General features: G+C 37.9%; 1 protein-coding gene across 4 annotated transcripts in view; it reads left to right on the forward strand.

Annotated features, from left to right (window-relative positions):
* The first annotated feature begins 3773 nt into the window (after positions 1 to 3773).
* COL19A1 (collagen type XIX alpha 1 chain) overlaps positions 3774 to 23544 on the forward strand; it is a 323109-nt gene continuing 303338 nt past the window's right edge. For 3 of the 4 annotated variants that reach the window (XM_059178370.1, XM_059178372.1, XM_059178373.1), the window contains exons 1-2: positions 4169 to 4248; positions 16672 to 16798. In XM_059178370.1, coding sequence (XP_059034353.1) covers positions 4243 to 4248; positions 16672 to 16798 — 133 coding nt within the window. In that variant the 5' untranslated portion in view covers positions 4169 to 4242. Of the gene's footprint in view, positions 3876 to 4168; positions 4249 to 16671; positions 16799 to 23544 lie in introns of those variants that run through there. The other variant, XM_059178371.1, reaches the window with a different exon arrangement.

Below are 23544 nucleotides of genomic sequence, written 5' to 3' on the forward strand. Positions count from 1 at the left end.
CTTCATATACTGCACAGTGCTCAGCTTAAGAGCCATTTAAAACGTGTTGACACAGTGCTCAGCTTAAGAGCCATTTAAAACGTGTTGAATGAATGGTTTAATTAATATCTGCTACCTAGAGAAATCACTAGAAAAAGTTTAAATGTTTTAAGTTACATACTAATTTTTACGTGGAAGATTCCTGCTGGAAATGACTGAAAAGAGTACTTGAGAGGCAATTTTCTCGGCTCTCTTAACACCACTGCTTCATTAATTTGTGGGCAATAGAAAAAATACCACACTAGTTTATGTTTGTTGTATTTTTATTGCAACAGTAATACATATTCACTGTAGAAACTTTATATTATCATAAATAATCAAAAGGAAGAAATGAAAACCTCCCATAATCATAACTCAGAAATAACCACAGTTAATGGTTTTAAAGGAGTTTTTAGAGCTTTAAGTAAATACGGCAAATCTGCCCTTCAGAAAGACAACTATTCTGTGCTCCTCTGTAAGTATGAAGATACTCTTCATTTATGCCAACACTGTATATAATCACCAATTCTAATCCTGGAAAAATGGGTAGGGACAAAGTCATTCCTTTAGAAATTAATTGCTTTGAATACTAATTTAATGGAACGTTTTTTCATGCGTTTATTGACCATTTGTATTTCCTCTGTAAATGTCCTTTTCACACTTTTGCCTATTTTTCTATTGGGATATTTATCTGTCTCCATTTATAAAAGTATTTTCGAGAGCTGGATGGGTATTAATAAACATTTTCCCCAGTCAGGCGTTTGTCTTTTACCATATTTCCTTTCAGGGTCACTGATCCCTAGGAAGTAAGTCTAATAAACTAGGTGAATGTCAGATCTATGATCACCTCTTCCTCTCATTTCTAAGCTGAGTCAGTGTGAGGAGCTAGAATGTCTTCCAGGAATGGAAGCAAACATAACCACCACCAGTGGAATATTATTTTCTCTGTGAGGAGAATTATTTTCAGAAACGATGGCAAAAATAGCCTTTAAAAAATGTAAGTGTCCTTACTTTTGATGATTACTAAAAAATTAGAACGGATATGCCAACTTTCTGTTTACCCTTAAGAATATTATATGTAGTACTGGTGTAAAAAGGAAAGAATGGGGAGTGCATGCTAGCGATGACAAGTCATATTTGGTAATTATAGTTAACAGTACCGTCTGTTCAGCCACTATTGATGCATTGAAGTATTTCCATGGGATATGTATGGGAGTCATGTATGGCTGTGCCCTGCCAATTCAATAGAGAATGAACACTCTTATAGTTTGGTAACTAAGAAGTTAGCTGGGGGCAATGCTGAAATTCTTTCTTCTTGGAAAATGGAAACTATGAAGGAGGAGAAAAGTGAAAGAAACTACAAAATGAAAAGGCAAAGTAACATGGCTGGGAGTACAGAGGTACAGAAGAAAGAAAAAGGAAAATAAATAGCTGTGTTAACCCAGGAGATTGAGAAGTGAGGCTCAGAAAAAAAAAAAGTACATTCTTTAAATTTATTATGGGACAGTTATCAAAATAGGATGCAATATTCCTTTTACATCGTTTAAATTTACAAATATGGAACAGTTTTTTTAATGTACGAAAAGGAATTTATTCCTCTTACGGTATAAAAATAGTTAACAGTTAACTGTATCTTCCATGGTGGGTAAATGTTGAAAGCAGTTTGCTTTTGAAATCTTTTTAATTTTTTAAAGTCTCACATGCACACAGCTAAACCGGGCGCTAGAAGCCCTGCAAGCTGTTTGCCAGAATTCAAAGTCCTGTCAGATCTGCTCTTATTTTCAGATGTGCATTCACCAGCAGTAGCTTCAGAAGTGTGTGGAAAAACTGATCATTTATAATTGTATTTGCGTTGTATAAATAAAAGGTGCTCAATTCGGGCTGTTTCTATTTGAAGTCACTTCAAAATTCAATGAAAAGAAGTGACTCAAAGGGCCAAACCCTAGGGTTATCATAGTTTCTAATTATGAAACCAGCCCAAATTTGAAACCTTTCCTGAAAGAAAAACCAGGAATATTTATTGACCTAGGATTGTTGGTGCAGAGTGAGCCATAGATAATAAAATTTTTATTTTGAACCATTTCTCACTTTCTTCCAAACTCTTGTTTAGTTCAATGCTGTGAGTAAGGAAAGGAGCAATTTGAGATTGAAGCAAAACTACAACAGTAAAATCGTAAGGATTATGAAATTACTAAAAAGCTTGCAAAAATAACACTAAAATACAGTTGATTTACTTGTACTAAAACACAGATTAGAGGCAAAATTTCAGGCTTTCTCTTAAGTAGTTTTAAAGCCTTACTTTAAATACTACCAATTAAATGTAAAAAGGGAATATGATAAACTATCAGAGAAATAAAGCCTGGATGTTCTTATTTCAATTCACTAGCAAATGAAAGGTAAAGTATAATTGCTTAGAAGAAAAAAAAAAAAGGTTCAAATAGGGGTAGCACTTTTCCAAACATTAGAGAATGATCACCAAAAGTCTGATGACGTTTTTTGAATCACCGTTTTTTCAAATGGTCATTCAAGCAGCATGACTCATGTGATATCCTCCCTCCTTGGCCTCTTTCCACAGTCAACCAAAAATTAGTGATGAAAATCACATGAGGAGGAAATGCATCAAGAAGTTTCAAATTCTGATGCATAAACATGGTTCGCATCACTAGGGATACAAGACTAAAACTGCAGGTATTTTGATTACAATGAAAGGCAGGTTTAAAAACCACTAGTTGACTTCAATAGCTTCACTTAAATGAAGTGGAAATGAGCTATCTCCTAAACTTTTTCTTAACATTTTTAATTTTTGCCAGCTTAATTTTATTTATTACCTGATCTATGAGCCCTGACATGTGAAGCATATTTTTCTGGTTTAAGGTAACTTTTAAGCTTACTGATTTTCACTATTATGGATCAATAACATAATTTATAATATTTCCCCAACTATGGCAATACTGAACTAAAGAACATTAAACCAATTTATCCATTTTCTAATGCCTGATTATTTTTCTGAATTCTATAATGGTTTTGTTTTTCTTTCAAATATATGTATACGTATATATGTGCATATATATGGATATATGTCCAAATATATACCCACACACAATATGTATATAGGCCTACAAACCTACATATATACCCCATTATGTGTGTGTGTGCGTATGTGTATACTCGCACGCCCGCACACCCGCGCGCACGCACACACATTTACCTGCAGAAAAATGTTACCTTTACATGTTCAAAGGGATCCCAAAGAGTTCAAAACCCAGGATTCATGGCACCAACCCATGGAAAGACATGATACTTAAAATCACAAAATAGTTTTATGTCCTCTGAGACAAATGATGCCACACTAACCTGTGCACATGAACATTAGAAGGCGGGAAGGATCTCTTGATTAACTTTACATAAACTCCTGACATAAAAGTGAAAAATGAAACAGAAATGAGATCTTTTTATAGCCCAACTGTTAAAAAGCCAATTATCTACCTGTGAACGTATGCCACATACAATACTTTGAAGACACTTCATAATCAAAGTGAGACACTCTAGCACCTGCATCCAACAGTCATTCTATCTGTGAAACTGCTAATAAAACATAAACCTGAAAGGCATTATTCCTAGTTCGGAGGCAACATTGTTGTAATTAAGGAAAAACCTGTGCACGAGTTGGCGGAGTCCTATCTTGCGGAGTCCTCCGTCCTCGTCGAGTGGGAGGGTCACACTGGGAGAGACTAATAAGGGCAGAGATGCGTCCCCCTTCCCCACTCGCAGGGAGCTCGCTCGGGCCACTCCTCGGCGGTGCGGCAGCCCGGGCCGGACTCCACTGCGCCTCTGAGGGGCTCAAACGCGCTTTCAAGGTAAGCTGCGCAGCTTTGCCACCGGCCGTTTACACTTGATCTCTCGCTCACATGCCGGGTCTATGTCATCTGCTCGTGTTTCTGGTCATTTGCGTGCATCTGCTTTTACCAGAAAACGTAAAAACTGTGCTGCACATGTCGATGTGTTTTGGTAGCGGAATAATGCACACCTGCAGTTACGCATTCCCATAGGTAGCTCCATGATGGGACCAAGAGCGTTTGGCACGATGCGGCCACTTTAAAACGCTACACAGAATGTAGTTCGTGTTCAGAGGCTCACGTAATGCAGGCTTTACGCTTGCTACTTGAGTTCTAGGTGGCTTTTCTGGCTGCGTGTATTCGTAAAGGACAGCTATGAGCACTGCTGATGCGGGTGAGAACAGACTCAGAAGAAAAAAATATATCCATGGGTTAAATGCACAGAACAGATAAACTCGATAAAAATGCATGCCGCTAGGTCATATTTTGGGGGCTACGTGTAGAGACGTTACCGACTGGAAGCGAGGAGACAGTTAAGGGGTATAAACTGGAAGACCGAGGTTCCGGCGCCTAGCTCTCGGGTCGGGGGTTCCTTATGCCGACCTGCGGGTATTTCTCCCAAGTGCAGCTTCGCAGGACCGCGCCGGCGGAGATTCCGGCGCTTGGGTCTCCCCCAGCCCCCGCCGGGGTCGCGGCGTCCGCCGTTGCTCCTTAATGACTCTGCAGCACGCGCAGCGCGGCCCGACAGAGCGCAGCCGTCGTCGTCGCCTCGGCCGCCGCGGGAACGTCCCGCTCCGGCGCGCGGAGAACGCGGGCCCCCGCCTCCGCCGCCTCGGCCGCGAGATCCAGCCGCCGCCGCCGTAAGCGCGCCGGCGCCGACGCCGCCGTGGCCGTGAGAAGGGAGGCGGCGCCGCGCAGCCAGCGAGGGCACTGCGGGGTCCCAAAGAAGTTTGTTGGCGCGGAACCAAGCGCGCCGCGGTCGCCGGGCACGCGGGCTCCTTCTGAGCAGGCGGGCGCGTAAGCGGAACCTGCCCCGCGGAGGGCGAGGGAGGGAGGCAGCCGGCGAGCCGGCGGTGGGCCGGCCAGGTTGCAGGAGGCTCCGGAGCGCAGAGAGGTTGGGAGACAGGCAGGCACCGGAACTCTTTGCCAGCCTCTGGGCACCGTGGGCTGGGGATCCAAGAGAGGGGAACCCAGAACCCTGAGAACGCGGAGAGTTTTAATTGAACCATCCAATAAATTGCAACAATGAGTGATCCTGAGCCCTAGCTTGAGATTGGGGAGTGCAAGGGGAAAGGAAACATTTGTGCTGCCTCCTTCCATTCACAATTCCAAGAAGGTTTGGTCCCATCTTCTGCTGGGCTCAGAGAAGTCTGAGGAGAAACAAGGTGGGGTGTGTGTGTGTGTGTGTGTGCAGGCATGGTTGGGACCTTCAGGAGGAATTCCAACATCTCTCCTTACCCCGACCCCCAACAAAAAGCGAAAGAGCAATAGTACTTAACTATTCTCAGTCCAAACCAAGCGGTACTGTCATTTTTAACGAGGTTTTTTTTTTTTTTTTTTTTTTTTTTTTTTTTTTTTTTTTTTTTTTTTTTTTTAAAGGAAAAAAAAAAAAAAAGAAAACCTCAAACCAAAAAACAACTTATCAAATGTGTGGTTTCCAGCATCTCTTTGCTGATGCGTGAGGAAAGAGTATAGGACTCTGAGATTTTTGATATGCACCTGCAAAGGAGGAATTGAGATGTTTAAATGTTCAGGTGGTGCAAAATGTACCTAAAATTTCTTCCTGAGGAAGGTTGACAGGATTCTTTGAGTGGGAATATCTCTTCAGGGTAGAAAGGAGGAAGGGGGTTTCCAGGAGTAGAACAATTCATTCTTTCCCTAGGGGAAGAAATTGGAGGAGCTATCTGGCATGTGCTTCCATGAGGTTCTGTTCAGTCTGATCTCTTAAACTTGCTGGCCAGACATCTAAGTGGGGTTTCCTGGGAAAGAGGGAGAAGATGTAGTGATAGGGCAGGGGAATGAGCCTGAACATGATATGAAAAGGTCAAGGAAAAACCAAAAAGGTGAAAGAAAACCAAATGTGATCATTATCACAGTTAGGACATTATCTCTGTATCGGAATCATTGGAAACCATCTAAAACAGACAGAAGCCCATGGTATTCTCCAGAAATAGAAAATTTCCATCTCCTTTATGATCCTTCTGTTTAATCTCTCCTGCTGAAATTATAGTTCATTTTCCCCCAGCAGGCAGTAAAGCCTAGTGGGTATACAGAGTGGATGGTTTTAGGTGCAAGAGAATATATGGAACTAGAAACCATAGTTGTACACGGAGGTGGATGGAGGGGGTGGGGTGATGGTGTAACTGGGTGATGGGCATTAAGGAGGGCACATAATGTGATGCTCACTGGATGTTATATGCAACTGATGAATTATTGAGCTCTACATCTGAAACTAATAATGTACTATATGTTGGCTAGTTGAATTTAAATAAAAACAGAACAAAAAAAGAAACCATATTCATATGGCTAATTGACATCATAAATATGAATTCAAGTGAAAAATGAAAAATTAGCAGGAATACGAACTAGCAGGGCTAGAGAGATGCTAATATATAACCAGAAAAGGATGCTGGAAAAAATGGAATGAATGGGACTGGCGTTGGGTTATTCAAGGCAAGCTGCATTAAGGTCATATATTTTAAAGAGGCAGAGAATAAAGAGGCTTAGCAGAAGAGCAAGAGAGAGGGCATTCCAGCCCGAAGGAATGGCATGTGTGCAGGCTTAGAGGTGGGGGTGAGAAGTCATGTGCCTGGTAAGACAGAGAATCCAAGCTGGATGAAACCGGAGATGAGGAGAGCAGATAGCACTTGCCAAGGAGAGATCGGAAAGGAGAAACTGAGAGGCAAGGGACTCTTTGGGGTGTTATTTTGTAGGCCTTTTGTGAGACGATCAGGTGAGAAAGTCTGGAAATTGTTAGATGGCAGGTGCGAAAGTGGGAATAATGGGCCTTACCCATGATATCCCGTGATATCTGTGAAGCCCACGGGGTCTTGACACCTCTCTTTGGGAGGAATAAAAAATAATCATGAGATTGTAAGATTATTAGATCATGAAGTTAGTAGGGCCCTTCAAATGGGAAAATTAGAAAACCTTGATACGTAAGGAAAATATATACATCTATGTTAATTTAAAATTTTAAGTGGCATTGGATCACTGATATAGATATATCTGTGGAAATGGAGCTAGAGAATTGAAATCCGAAAAAAAATGTAGGGCACTCATAATGATGGATGTTGAGAATGGTACCAAGAAAAGTTGACGGAGATGATAGGTCAGAGAAGTGAATCAATAAAACAAGTGGTTGAGGGTGAAGAGAATCAGTTAAGCACATTCAAAGAGAACTTGAGGTTGGACACTTTCTGGGAAATAGGCACTAGTTTTGACATGGCAGGAGAAATAACATAGAAGTTTGGGAAAGTGTGTTAGAGTTGATCACTTTTAGGGAATTATAAACATTAAGAACCAGGGAATATATTTTCTGTGATGGAAGAAAAATTCAGTAGTATTATCTTTTGTGCATTCATTAAATAACTGAAATTATGTTCACTGAACCTTCTTTTAGCAATAATTCTCCACCTGTATCTTCTATAAATGTTAAATACATAGTGGATATATTACTTAACAGTTTGAGCCTCCATTTGTTTAATTTTGAAAGTGTGTTACCTTAGTCTATATTCATTCTACAAATTGATCAAGCAGGCACCTACTAAATGCCAGTGCTTAAACATTATTTAATGTTTGAACAGAACACAAATGATAAGATACTTTTTTTCCTACAAGGTATTCCATATAGAGACAGAATGCACGCAGGTTATTAAAATGCAGTGTAAACCGCGCTGAAGCAGAGGTGGGTTCTGAGCTCGGTTGGATTGCAAGGCAGTGAGTAAATGAACTCTGTGATGGATCTTATAGACTTCATAGAGGACATGGCATTTAAACCACATGTGGAAGACAGAGTAGATGATCACCAATTGGAAAGAGAAATGAAAGAACATCCCAGCAGCCAAAACTGCATGAGCTGAAGCCTGGCACATTTGGGGAATTATGAAGAGTTTGATGGTGTAAAGTTCATTTGGAAGGAGTTAGCAGGCCATGAGACTGGTCAGATGAGTTGAGGACCCTGCTGTGAGAGAGCCTTGAGAGCTTCCCTTAGAAATGGCCAATGAAAAACCACCAGGAAACGTTAATAAAGCAGAGCACTTAAGTGATTCACTGTTACAGAATTCTTGAGCAGTAGGGAGATACAATCAAGCAGAACCAAACTGAAGGAAAGGAACATAGTTAGGAGTCTGCTGCACTTTGACAGATCAGAAATGGTAAGGAGGCGAGGTAAATTATTTTTTGTAAGGATGAAGAAGTTGGTGTGGATTCAAAGAAAAGTTCTAAAAGTAGATTTGATAGACTTGAAAGAAGCTTGATTTGGGAGGGATAAAGAATGAATTGATAAAGTTTTTAAAATTTCTAACTTGAGTTCTTAGGTTAAAGATGATGCCTATAATTAAAATGTAAACGTCAAGAGCTTTCTCCAGATTATAATGAAGGCAGACACCTTGCCTAAGCTTCAACAGACTTCTGCCAACTAACTTCAATTTCAATAATAAAATTATGAAATCATGCTAGATCTGGTTCTGAGCTCTTGGGAATTTTTGTCCTATTATTGGCTTAGAATTTAGCTCTATAGGCATGGCCTTTCAGCTGGTTTTCTCGAATAGTTTATAGACTCTGCTGTAGCTTCACTAAAGATAGATTCTAAAGATTGGTAAAAGAACAGATGTGTAACACCTGTTGTTTTTGCTTATTTACAAGATGTGTGACTTCATAACACTATGGCCAGATTTTCTTGGAGTTATGTACAGGCGTATTGGAGGGGAGTCAAGAGGTTTAAGATTTGACCCCCTACCCAGCCACACAGCATTTCTCTTTATAATGAATATTCTGAAAACATGGGTTCTGTTAGTCATTTGACAAATCAAATAGACTTTTCTTGAAGTTGAAATGTGGTGTTGCTCATTTAATGGTCTATGCAAAGCAAATTAGGACTCTTCCTATTTTCTTCTTTCGCCTCTTTCATTTTCTTTCCCATGTTATTTTCCATTTCTGTCTTAACTCTAATGTTCTGACCCTTTACCTAATACCAAATTTCAAAGATGCAGAGTGAGCCTTATAAAATGTTAGCGGCCATAACAGTAAAACAATTCACGTACCGGAGGCAGATTTGGTTTGGTTTGGTTTACTCAAAAGCTTGTGCTAAGAAGTCCCTGACCATCCTATCTAGCAAGCCTGGTGTTTCATCATTCTACTTACTCTGCGTTTCTTTACTTCCTACTTTCTATCTTGCAAAGATAACATATGCATTTGTTAGTTTTTGGTCTCCCTGACCAGAGTGTTGTCTCCTCCCATGGCCCATAGTGGGAAGCTCATTGTACAGATGGAATGAAAGATTAAGGTTTTCCACTGTTCTTCCTTCCTTTCTTTCTTTTTTTTTTTTTAAAGATTTATTTATTGAGAGAGAGAGAGAGAGAGAGAGCATGAGAGGGGAGAAGGTCAGAGGGAGAAGCAAACTCCCCGTGGAGCTGGGCGCCCAACGTAGGACTCGATTCCTGAACTCAGGGATCATGACCTGAGCTAAAGGCAGTTGTTTGACCAACTGAGCCACCCAGGCACCCATTTTTCCACTGCTCCTTTCTATCCTTTTTGTGTTCTCTGTACATAAATCTAGATTAATAAGGAATTTTTTAAAGATCCATGTCTTAATTAAAATATTTTGGTAGTTGCCTTATGGGTTTTCAAGAGCTGAATAAGGGAAACTTAAGGGATAGTGACTTTCCTTTTTAAATTACCTTACCCCAACCAGTATCCAATACTGTTCCAGTTGGCCAGGATGGTGAGAATAATGGGTTAGAGGTAGAGTCATAGACAGACCTTCAGGCAACCTTTATCTCTTTGTTGTCATGGCAATGAGAAATCAGTTCCAGACATGGCTATCTGCAGGATTTTAGAGCGTTCATAGGCTCCAGCACTGTTGTCTGCTTGAGACTGCCAGTACTGGGCACGTTCACAGTTATGACTTTGGTCCTTTGTAGTACTGGGAAGGAACTGCCTGGGTCTGGCCAGCATCTTGATAGAGAATAGCTGAAAATTTAAAGGAACTATAACGGGGTATGATAGTGTATCCCACATCCTGATGGTGTAACACTGCTTCTTAGTCAAGAAAAACTGGACTTAGGTCTCAGTCTCTGGAATCTTCTCTATGAGCCTTGATATTTTGTATCTGTAGAATGGGGACTTGATTCTTGTCTTCTATACCACCCTTAGGCCCAGGCAAAAGGTCCCTTGCTCTGGGCCTTACATTTTGGAAGGTCTTTGTATGGCCTTACTCTGGTTGTGCTTCTTCTCTCAGGGTTAGGAATCCATAGAGTTAGGGGACCTGCCTACCCAAAGCCCAAGCTGCTAGATGAGGCTCTGGGCAGATACTGAAATTCCCTGACCAAATGACCCTTAGTCCTCTTACAGGACCTGGCAGACCTCTTCCTTGGGTTCATCTTCCCAGAACAGACTAAGTTACTGGTAGGAACACTCCTAGGCCCCAGTGGATATCAAGGAGTGACTGCTTGCAGCTGTTGCGGACAGAGCTTAGATTTACTGGTATGTTCCCATGCGTGTGGGTGAGGCTCCTCATGGTACAGACCAAGCCAGGAATGGGAAAAAATGAGAGAAGAGCTTTGGTCCAGCCGAGAGACTAGTTCATCCTTTGCAGCCTGCTCTGTTCAGTTCTCAACTTGACTTAGGCTTCCAGGTCTTTGTGAAGGTATACTTGTCAAGATAAAAGGAAAAAACCACGTTTTTCTTAGTTTTATTAGCGTTATTTTAAACTTTCATATATTTAAGCATATGGTATATGGATCTCATGCTCTATACCCTGCTCGTGTTATGGGTGGACATGCTTGTCTCTCAATAAATACCACATATAAAAGAAATTCTGTTAAGAAAATGAGAACATGTGTAAAGTACTCCCCATGTCCTTCTTAAAATGTACCATGAGCCATCTTTGTCCAAAAAAAAAAAAAAAAAAGAATGAGGTGAGGACTTCAGTACCCTCAGCATCCACATGTATTATTCTGAGGTTCTTCATTGGTCAGTCCACTGGGAAAGCATTGAAGGTCTGTGTTAATATTTAAATCTTACCTGGGAAGAACAACACATTAAATTGTGACAATGTTAGCTTGAATTTCTCAAACTATCTTGCTGGTCACCTAGCTGGGATCAGAGGGGACAAAACAGAAAATTGACAAGTTTTGATGATGAAGGAGGTTGTGGATAAAGCCCAGAATTGAGAATTCCTGGAGGGCATTGGAGGTGGGTCCAGAGCAGCAAACAGCAGTCTGAAAACACTGGGTTCTAAGAATAGAGAGAAGGATCTGGAGGAGAGGTCCAGAAAGACCCCAACAGAAGTTTTTCCCAGCCCTGCAACTTCTTGAAGCAGGGGTTAAAGATCTGGAAAAGGTATTAAAACAAAACAAAATAAAACAAACAACAAAAAAACGTGTACAGGGATTTACTTTAAAACCTTTACCTGTCCCTTTACCAAACCTTTACCAGATGTTCATAGTGGGAAAAAAATGTTCAGAGTGAAGTACATCTGTACTTAATCAGGATCAAAACAACAGAAACCTCCACTAGTAAACACCTAAGGTAATAGCTTGCGCAAAAGCCCTGAGTGTGGAAAGAGCATGGGAATTTGAGGAATAGATAATTAGTGAAGAGAACAGTAAAATGGGGCAGGAGATAAGGAAGGGGCTAGTTTAGTCAGGGCCTCGAGGTCCTAGAAAGGCTTTGGGATTACGTCTGAATTACAATGGGAAACTATTAAAGGGTAAAAGCAGGGAAGTGCCTTGATTCACCTTTTATTTTAAGAAAAGCTCTCTAGAGCACCTGGGTGGGTCAGTCGGTTAAGCATCTGCTTTCTGCTCAGGTCATGATGCCAGGATCCTGGGATGGAGCCCCACATTGGGCTCCTTGCTCAGTGGGGAGTCTGCTTTACCCTCTGCCCCTCCACCACCCCTCATGCACTTGCATGCACATGCTCTATCTCTCTCAAAAATAAATAAATAAAACTTTTTTGGTTTTGTTTTGTTTTGGTAAAGAAAAAAAGAAAAGCTCTTTAGTGCGATGTACTGAGTGAATTTGGTCAGGAGCCCAGGAGCCCGGTCAAGAAGCTATTGAGGAGTCTAGACCAGGATAACCAGAACTAGGATTGCAGCAGAGGAGTGGAGGGCCGTGGATGGATTTGAGATGGGTTTGGGGTAACACTGATGGGATTTGCTGGCTGGATGTGAGAGATGGTGAAGAGGAAGACAGAAACATCAGTGTGGTGCTGAGTTCCTGGTTTGAGCATTTGGATGGGTGCTAATTGAGACTGGGAGGAGCATGACAGGAATAAGTTGTGGTTGGCAATCAGACATTTAGTTTGGACATAATAAGTTACAGGTGTCTGTGCAACATCTAAGAGGGACTTTGGAATAGGCAGCTGGCTACACAGTATAATGTTGAGAGAAGACTGGACTGGGCATACAAATGTCAGGATTATCTGACATACCATTTAAAGCAAAGAGAATGGTGAGATCACCTAAGCAGACGTTCATTGTAAAGAGTTGGGCAAGGAACGCTCATAGATCCCAGGATTAAGAAATCAGGTAGAAACAAGATTTGAGAAGGGATTTAGAAGGAAATTTCAGGGGCACCTGGGTGGCTCAGTGGGTTAAAGCCTCTGCCTTTGACTCAGGTCATGATCCCAGGGTCCTGGAATCAAGCCCCGCATTGGGCTCTCTGCTCAGCAGGGAGCCTGCTTCCCTTCCTCTCTCACTGTCTGCCTCTCTGCCTACTTGTGATCTCTGTCTGTCAAATGAATGAATGAATGAATGAATGAATGAAAATTCCAGAGAGTGTGAGCACAGGAAGTCCAGTGAGAGTGAGGTTTTCAAGAAGTAGGGAGTGGTCGCTATTGGAAATACCACCACAAGTTGAATTAGATGGGGAGAGAAAAGGATTCCTCTTTCAAGTTCTTGCTGAACTTGGTGAGATTCTTTTCAATGGAGGGTAGAATAACTAGGACGTTTAGTCAACTCTCCATAACATCTTCTTCAAACATTTTGCATAAATGAGATTGACGCTAAGTGCTATCAATCTCTAAGTGGCTCAAGGTACCAGTTGGGAGACCTCAAGATTGAGTTGATATGCTTATGGTTGTATAGCTCTCTGGTGCTTTGTTGTTATAACAGGGACCAAAGCTTCAATGAACATAAAGTTCTAGGATGCTTTGGCACTTCCTCATTGTCCAAATATCAGTGTCAACCTCCTCAGGCTGAGGAGATGACTGTAACTAAATTTTTACGTATTATTATTTGTGAATACGTAGAGCAGACAATTATAATAGGTAATTTTTATGAATACTTAATATGTTCAAGGACATTTACTATACTTTTCCCAGGTGTTAAATAATTTTCTCTAGTGTTATTATTAGTTTTCAGGTAAATAAATGAAGGCGTAGTGAAATTATGTAACTCATTCCTAAGTGACAAAGTCCAGACATGAAGCTGTGATTTCAACCACTATACTACACTGCTAACTCATCAATTCTTAATAAGAGTTGCTTTGGACAAATGTCTCTTCAGGTCCGCTGCCCATTTTTAAACTCCATTTTTTGTTTTCTTGGTGTTGAACTGTTTGTGTTCTTTATATATTTTGGATATTAACTCCTTATCAGATATATCATTTCAAATTTTCTCCCATTCTGTAGGTTGCCTTTTTGTTTTGTCGATGGTTTCCTCTACTGTGTGAAAATTTTGTTGACAGTTTTCATCTGTGTTCAAAAGAGCCTTGCCTGTAAATTTCCTTTCTTATAATATCATTGTCAAAAAAATACCATTGTCGAGTATAGTATAGTAATTTTGCTGACTTAATGATTTACCCTCTTTGACAATTCTCTGAAATTTTTTTTTTGAAAGTTCAGTGATACCGCTTAAATATCTAGCAAAATTTTCTGATTTAAGATTATTATATTATTTGTACCTTAAGATTGTTTGTATGGTAATTTTTTATTGAATATTTAATGATTATAGTAGTGTAAAACTTACTCTTTTTTTCTTATCTAGGTTTTAGTAATTGAAATCCTGTTAAGTAACAAAAATTTCTAGAAGATAAAAAATTGCTGCTTGAAACTACGAACAAAGTATCTCTTCAAAAATTAGATTAATATTTGTGAGCTCATTTATTTGAAATAAAATTAATTACCTTAATAGTTACTAACTGATTTGAAATAATAGGATAAGTTTACAAGTCATATGAGGATTAGGACTATATCTAGATGAAAGAGTTCAAAAGAAATAAGACATAAAACCAGATGTTTGATATTTAGAACCACACATACGATTTTAGTATTGCAGTTGCTACTTCCAGCTATTCATCCAGAAATATCTAAAATCTTGAATTAATTTTAAAATGCTGATCTTAGGGTATTTGGCACATGCAGAATACCAAAGATGATGGCTTTAGTTTTTTTTCTAGAGTGTGTACTGACAGCATTTAGACATTGGTGTGATAGATTCTTTTATATTTGACTCTTGAGTAAACTTCGAATGATAGCAAATAAATGATTTCATATTATTTGCATATTTAGAAGTCTTAGAATAGCTATTCTAATAATACTGCAATTGTTAAATACACTATAGGAACCATTATATTTTTACTTGCAATTTATTTCCATGTTAGTTATTTCACTATAAAAATTAATTTAAATAATATTTAAGTTTTCCATTATAGGGATTCCATTTACTAAATCTTTTATTGTAATACCTATAAAGTAGTAGTCTATATTTAGAAAGGCAAATGATTATGGAGAGTAACACGTTTACGTTAAATATGGTGCCAGTGGTAGGCTCCGTTGAGATAGGCATGGCATTTATCCATTTTCTCTTTGAACAGAAGGAAGGATTGCTTTTCACATGTCTAGTAATACCTCTAGTAGCAGTGATTATTCAACCCAGTAACAACATAGTTAAGTTTATAGAAAATATAGTATCAGTTAAGACAAAATATGCAATACTAATTTCAGAAGAGAAAATAGAATTGTGAGTAATAAGATTATATTTTAAAATATAAATCATTGCATATGACACCAAAAGAACAGGTGAGAAGATAAATAGGTAAATTGGATGACATAAAAATAAAAAAAACTGCTTTGCAGCAAAGGACACAATCAAGAGGGTGAAGAGGTAACCCACAACATGGAAGAAAATATTTGCAAATCATGTCTGAAAAGGGGCAAATGTCCAGAATATGTAAAGAACTCCTACAGTTCAACAGAAAACCAGATTAAAAATAGGGGAAATGATTAAAATAAATACTTCTCCCAATAAGATATGCAAGTGGTGGGGCACCTCGTGGCTCAGTCGTTAGGCGTCTGCCTTTACCTCAGGTCATGATCCTGGGGGCCTGAGATAGAGCCCTGCATTGGGCTCCCCGCTCAGTGGAGAGCCTGGTTCTCCCTCTCCCACTCCCTCTACTTGTGCTCCCTCTCTCGCTGTGTCTCTCTCTGTCAAATAAATAAAATCCTAAAAAAAAAAAGGATATGCAAATGGTAATAAACATAAATATGAAAAGATGTTCCATTTCACTAATCCTTAGGGAAATAAAAATCAAAAACACAATGAGATACCATCTTACACCCACCAAGATGGTTGTTATTAAAAATACTATTACTAGTAGTAATAATGTTGATGAGGATGTGGAGAATTTGGAACTGTCGAGCATTGTTGGTGGGAATATAAAATGGTGCAGCTGCTATGGCAAACAGTATGTTGGTTCCTCAAAAAATTCAAAATAGAATTTTCATTAGATCCAGCAATTCCATTTTTGGGATATGTACCCAAAAGAATTAAAGACACAGACTTGAACACATATTTGTTCATTCATGTTTATAGCAGCATTTTGACAATAATGTCAAAAATGTCGAAAGCAACCTGAGTGTCCATCAACAGATGAATGGATAAACAAAACATAGTATATACATACACTGCAATATTATTCAGCTTTAAAAAGGAAGGAAATTCTGACACATGCTACCACATGGATGGACCTTAGGGACAGTATGCCCAGTGAAAGAAAGTAACAAAAGGATAAAAATGGTATGATTCCACTCATATGAGGTACCTAGAGTGACCAAATTCATAGAGACAGGAAGTAAAGTGGTGGTTGCCAGGGGCCAGAGGAAGGAGAAATGGGTAATTAGTGTTTCATAGTTATAGAGTCTCAGTTTTGCAAGATGAGAAGTTATGGATGGTGGTGGTGATCACACAATAATATGAAGGAATTTAATGCCACTTAAGAAGATCATAGATTTTATATTAGGTATGTTTTACTAGGATTTAGAAATATATATATATATATATACACAAGCTCAAGTCATTTTAAATGGCATAGCTTTAAAAAACACACTTAAGGAATAGAGAAGGGAGAAGAGGCTTTGTGGACATTGATAATTAGGACCTAATCAGAAAATATTTTTTGGAGCTTTTTCATACAGATTAAGGCCTATATTGTGTTATTATATATAATTACATCTATAACCATATATCTAATTATATAATTACATATATTGCAAAAATCTATTGTGTTTTTTTTGGTGATGAGGGTTTTCTAGAGATCATAATGAGAGGACCTATATACAAGAAGCTCAGTTCCAATATTTTGTTTTTTGCAGATCTGTGGCCACTGGTTCACATGGTTTCGAGGCACAATGAAGCATGCTGGCTCTTGGAAAATTTGGCTCTGGGTGGTAATGCTTCTGCTTCCTGCTTCCATTTCCGTGACGGTCAGGGACAAGTCAGGTATCCAGGCCACCTCTTTTGTCCAGTCACCAAATGTTATTTATAGACTGTCAGTTATTTTTAAAATCATTAAAATACATTGTTGGGGGTGAGGAGGCCATAGATTAAATCTACTAGTACAAAATAAAGAATTCATTGTTTTTCCCCATTGACCTTTTATGTTTCACATTGAGAATTTCTAAAACTACCTCATTTTCTCATATGCATATTAGGCTAAATAGACTTTCTTTTCTCTCCTTGATGTTTACAAATATAAATGTATGTGCATGCCTCTCTGTGTGTCTTTTTCTCCTTTTCCCCTTTGTTATAAGTTATTCAAATTAGAAATACATAAGTCTATCACTAATTAGGTTTAACCAGGAACATGCCTAATCTTAATTAGGGAAAAGGGAAAAACAGAATAGGAGATATAAAAAGAAATGTAGCTTAATTATATGTAAGTTTTATAGTATCTTAGATGAAATGAACAAAAGATTAACAGTTGTTAGAACACTTTTTGAACTAAATAGATATTTATTTGCAGTTGTTAAATTATGAACTTCACAAATCTTTCTAAATGGCTTGACGGCAGTTTAAAACATTTACTCTCACCTCCGATTTTTAAAACTGGCTATGTGGCTAAGTTGGAAAACCTTTCTTGAACTCTTGAGTTGTAAATTACTGATTTAGATGTACTTGTAAGTCAAACTAGACACATTGGAGAAGCCATTTGCTAAGCAAAGAGAGACTTCAACTCTCCTATGCAAAGGATCACATAAGATGAATTCTGACGATGGTCACATATGATGATGTATTCTAAAACTGAGTCTTACTGTGTTTATTCTTTTGAATATACCTTTAATACATTTTGCTAAACAGGTATAAACACAGCCTGGTAGAGACTTTTGAGTTTGAAGCACATATAGAATCAAAACAATCTCTTATAAAGATATAACAAGTCTTAGTCTCTCCGCGTTATGTAAGTCTTTATGACTTTTATATTAATTTGGCAGGAGGTGCATTTCCTAATAATCTGCATAAAAGTTTGAATATTCTACCACTGTATCAATGATATTCTGAGGTTGTCATATATTTTGGGGGGAAAACACTTTCCTTCTTCAGTGAGAAATAAATCAGAAGTGACTCAGACAAAAGGAAGTCCATAGGACAAGGAGGGTTCGTTCTGATAATGTCACTACTTTTAACTTCTTTATGTCTCTTCCTTTTAAGAACACTAGTAAGTAATGCGATTTGCAACTGAAACAGAGGGGTAGGACTTCTTTGGTTAGAAAGGAAAATGAATCTCTGGTTGAGCAGGACATAGTTTTTAGGGACATACTAGTGCATAATAAATGTTCTTCCTAATGATTTGAAGGATCTACAATAAATGTATTTATAATTTTAGTTTGAGCAAAAATCATCTGGGGTGTTGATTTCTAAATCCCACTCTGAGGCTGCCATTATGCAGGACTGGCTGGGGTGGGATTCAGCAATTTACATTTTTAACAAGCTCCCCAGGTGAATCTAATGCAATGTGTCTGACCTGGAATATTAATTGACATTTTTTTTCTTCTTTTTTTCCTTTTCTTTGTCTTGCATCTTATGCTACCATATTCCCTTTATTTCATTTTCTTTTCTTTTTTGTTATTTTTGGCTCTAGTAACTGTTTCTTAAAAAGTTGTGGTAGGAACACAACACTTAAATATCTAAGTGTGTAACTCAGTATTGTTGACTATCGGCACACAATGTTGCACAGCAGATATCCAGAACCTAATCATCTTGTGTGACTGAAACTTCCCCATTTTGGGATTCCCCAGAATGTTCTGCTTTTTCAGCTTTGGTATCTCAACTCTTTAATCAGGTTATACTGTATGTAGGACTCCTGAAATACATATATTCTGGTCCAATTAACTGTACCAAAGTGATCTTTCTGAAAGAATTTCCTAAGAAGTATGAATTCAGAGTTAATCTGAACCCTAACAAGATTCACATAACATGAAGCACTGAGGGAAATTAATACAGACAAAAATGAAGCATTGATTTTTATCAGGCCATTTGAGAGAACGTGTTCCTGAAGCAACACATCCTGAACGTGCCATGGAAATTGCTTAACTTCAGGTATCATTTGCATTAATTGAAAATGTCAGCACAGCACTGTCAAGGGGATTATTGAAGAATATGACACGCTGGGCATGGCCTGACAGGGGGCTCTCATTGTGTCTTGTGTCTCTGATTCACAAGTGCAAAGTTCCCTTTTTAGTTTCCTCATGTGCAGACCTGCGCGTGTGGTCAGTAACCATTTACCGGAGGGAAGTGATTACATCTAAAAATAAGATATAACAAATCTGAGGGAGAGGCTAGGGTTTCAACTCTGGAGTCTGTGAAGTTGTCAGCAGTCTACTGTTAAACCTAAATATACGAAGGATAAATTGAGCCTTCTAATTGCTTTATTTTAGCTCTATGGAATGCTTAATTATACTTGGGATATTGTTTCAGTTGGGGCAGAATTCAAAAGTAATATGAAAAGATTCAATATGCCTTGGAATTTAAAATCTTGAAGCTATTGAGAATTCAGTTATTTCCTAATCTTATCAGTTTTACTATTATATTGAGATTGTGAGTTAAGACATATTTATACATTTTCATATTGTAGGTAAACAATTTGAATGTGGCAGTTTCAGCTCAGTTGTCAAAAGAGGGTGGGGAAGAGAATTAAAAATATACATTATGTAGATCTTAAAACTTGTTTTATTCAGTTTCTTAAAACTTTCCGCTATGATAGAAGTTTATATATAGAAAAATTAAAGGTTCTCCTTTTTGTTCTACTTTCCTAAATCTGGTCTGTGGCCAAAGTACTGAGTTACCATCAAAAGTAATAAAAACAGAAAACCAGGGTAAGGAAAAGCAGCAAATCCGTCTTCCAACCCAGGGGCTCCTGGGTGGCTGAGTAGGTTAAACGGACTCCTTTGGCTCTGTGCTGGGTGTGGAGCTCGCTTGAAGATCTCTCACCCTCTCCCATCTAAAAAACAAAAACCCAAACCAAAACAAAAAGCCAGACTTGGTAAAAGGAGAGATAGATGATAGAATGCCATTTCTTTTTCTTATGGTAAAACATCAGGTTAGAAAACATTTTTTTCTTATGGTAAAACATCTAGATGGAATTGATTATAAACTTAGGCCCTAGACCATGAGCATATAGATTGTAAAATTATTTTTTTATAAATTACCAGGAAAAACTGTTATTCTGAAATTTGGCTTTAATTAATTGACACACACTGCACTCTTAAACTCAGCGTAGAAAGTATGCTATTATATAGAACTTTTATTTTATGTTTGTAAGAATTCCTCATGTTCAATGTGGTACCATGTAACTGGCAAATACACTTTATTATTCCTGAATTTTTAAAGTGGAAGAAAGTTTCCCAATTATTAAAAAAAAAAAAAATTATAGCTCCTAACAGGTATTCTTTGGAGGAGCAGCTTTGTATTAAAACAATAACAACAAAAACAACAACAAACTCACAAGAAGCTGTGAATATTTTGTGACCCCTTTTGTGACTTTTTTGTTAAAATAGCTGTGTTCTCACTTCTTTTTTTACTTGTTTGATCACTTTTCCATAATATTTTTGTTATATTTTGGTCTGATGATCTTTACCTATATTTGTTAACCAGTGTTTTTCTCCTCACCCAGGATACTCTATAATCTTTTATCAAAGGTGTTATCCAAGTACGAAATATATGGGAGGTCTTCGGGCAACCAGTAACAATAAAATAAAAAGGCCTGCTTCCTCCTCAGCCCAACAGAGTCTGTTTTAGCCTTTAAAAAAAAAAAAAAATGTGAAACACCTAAAGCTTCTTCTTTGCTCTGTTTATGAAAAGAAAACAAACCAGTTCTGCATGTGTGGTAAATTGCTACTCTTCACCTTCCCAACTCTAATCATGAAGCAAAGGTTATCTTATTGGTTTTGTCACTACAATAAGGAAAACAATTTTCCTCAATGCCTGTTAGAAAAGAAGAGTGATGGGGGTGCCTAGGTGGCTCATTTGGTTACGCATCTGACCCTTGGTCTCATCTCAGGTCTTGATCTCACAGTCATGGGTTTGAGTCATGGTGCTGTCAGATTTTTGTTCTAGTCATTTAGCAGTATCTCATTGCGGCTCAGAATTTGCATTTTCCTGATTATTAATGATGTTGAGCACCTTTTCATATGCAGGTTGCCAATTTGGATCTTGACTTTTGTGAAGTGCTTAAATTTTTGTGCATTTTCAAAATAGAATTTCCAGATTTTTTTTTAGTGATTTGTGAGAGTTCTTTGTATATTCTGGATATGATACATGATCAGATATATGTATTACAATAGTCTGTATTGTATGAAACAATCTATGTCTCTATGGTTCTATAGGACCTAGGGCTCCTTTTCACTCTTTTAATATTGTCCTTTGATTTATAAGTATTTTAATTTTAATGAAGTCCAGTTTATCAGTCTTTTGTAATCTGTGCTTTCTGTATCCCTTTAAGAAACCTTTGCTTCCTCAGGTTCATGAACATCTTCTGTTTTTCTCTAGCCCTTTATTGTTTTACCTTTCTTAGTTAGGTCTGATATCATCACTAATTTATTTCTCTGCATGGTATGAGGTAAGAATCAAAGTTCAGTGTTTTCCTTTGTGAAGATGCAGTTCACCCAGAAACATTTACTGGAAAGACCATCCTTTTCCCACTGAATTACAATGGCTTCTTTTTGGCAAATAAGAGAACCAACATGTACACACACAGGTCTGTTTTTGGACTCTCTACGCTGTTCCACTGACCTCTTTAGATGTGCACCAATCCCACGTTATAAACATTTCTGGTATCTGATACTTTAAGTTCTCCAGCTTGTTCTTCATTTTTGCCTCAAATCTTCTCGTTTTCTTGGAGTTCAGCTTGTCAGTTTCTCTCTCTCACACATACACACACTATTTGCCCCCCTGTTGGGATTTTTAATTGGGATCGTACTGAATCTAGAGATAAAAGTCAGAATTGACATCTTAAGTCAATTGAGTTTTCCAGTGTAAATACTTGGTTTATCCCTTCACTTATTTAGGACTTAATCTCCCTTGACAAAGTTCTTTAATTTTCAGTTCTTCAAATTTTCAATTTTCTTGATGAGATGCTTGGTTTTTAAAAAAATGACTATGCTTTTGGATTAAAAAAAAAATTGGCAATGTTTACAGAATAGCTAATTTCACTATCATTTTGGACCCACATTACCCTTAAGACCTCTGAGATAGGAGTTTCCAAAGTAGCTAAGTAGCTACAGTTATTCAGTACTACAATTTCACGTATGTGTATTGCAACTTTTAAATCTGATTAAATGACAGCGCTATTTGGAATCTGATTTCTTTTTCTAGTTAAATATATTTAGAGGATACCCTGTCACCACCCCTGACGTTCATGATACATTTGTTAAATGAAGGGCTGAGGAGCTGAGCCGTTGAACTTGGGATTCAGTACTTGCCACTTTTCAGTAGAGCAAGAGATCCATTTAGTTTTAAGCAGTTTGTCTCCCCTCTGTATTGAAAACTTTTAGATCATTAAACACAAGTGAATTTTAGACATGGAGAGTTAAGGTTGTGGTTGTGTGATGCCAAAATAGTTAATTAATTAGTAGTTGATAGTTAATTTTAAGAATATCTGTCCAGTTATACAGTTACCTTGGCATAGTCTAAAAATTGGCCACATTTTTGTCTGAATTAACTATTACCTTCTTAGAATCTACCCTGAATTAGGTTTAACAAACCTCAAATAACCAAAACTTAATGTATGCATGTTCGTTACTCTATATGTGGTAGTGTTGATTAGGTACACTCAATATGAGTGGAGACTAAGTTTATCTTTTATTTTTTTTTAATTATTATTAGGTGCCCTAGCACATAATTAACACTTTCTCAATGCTTTTACCCAATTTTTACAATTATATGCCACTTTTGTATGGCAGATGTCTTTGCTTTTTAGTTTTATTGTGATAACTTCCATATATATTGCTGTTTTAGTCAGTTCAGGCTGTTCTAAGAATACCATAGGCTGCATGGCTTAAAGAACAAACATTTATTTCATGCAGACCTGGAGGCTGGGAAGCTCGAGATCAGGATTCCAGCATAGCCAGGTTCTCGGTTTCCTTATATGGTAGGGAGTGAAGGAGTTCCTATTTCTCCATCCCCTTATTAGGACACTGATTCTATCAGGAAGGCTCCACTTTTATGTCCTCATACAAACCTAATTACTTCCCAAAGGCCCCACCTCTAAATGCCATCATATTGGGGATCAAAACTTAAACATATGGATTTTAGAGGGACACATTCAGTCCATAGCAGTCCCCTTCCGATCTAAAGTTCAGTATCACCTGGCAAGGAAACCTGAATCAAATCTGTGTTCAAATATAATATTGGTTTATTTGTTTTAATATTAGAATATGTTTTGAATATAAAAATTTAATGATGTTGAAGCTAGATAATTTCCTAATGTCAAAAATGAATAGCAACAATTAGAAAGTTAGAGCAATAGTAGTTGTAATAGTAATAATAATAATAGTAGTAATAACAGCTAACAAAAGTGTTGAGTCTATACCAGCCATACGTAATCCTCACAAACATACTCTGAGGTGGGTAATATTCTTATCCTCAATCTATAGAACGTTAGTAAAATGGTTTATTATTTTCATTTTATCTTGTTTCTAATTGTATTGTCTGATTTAAACTTATTTGAAAAGAAAATCAACTAAAAATGA

The sequence above is a fragment of the Mustela lutreola genome, chromosome 6, assembly GCF_030435805.1.
Source record: "Mustela lutreola isolate mMusLut2 chromosome 6, mMusLut2.pri, whole genome shotgun sequence".
Lineage (NCBI taxonomy): Eukaryota > Metazoa > Chordata > Mammalia > Carnivora > Mustelidae > Mustela > Mustela lutreola.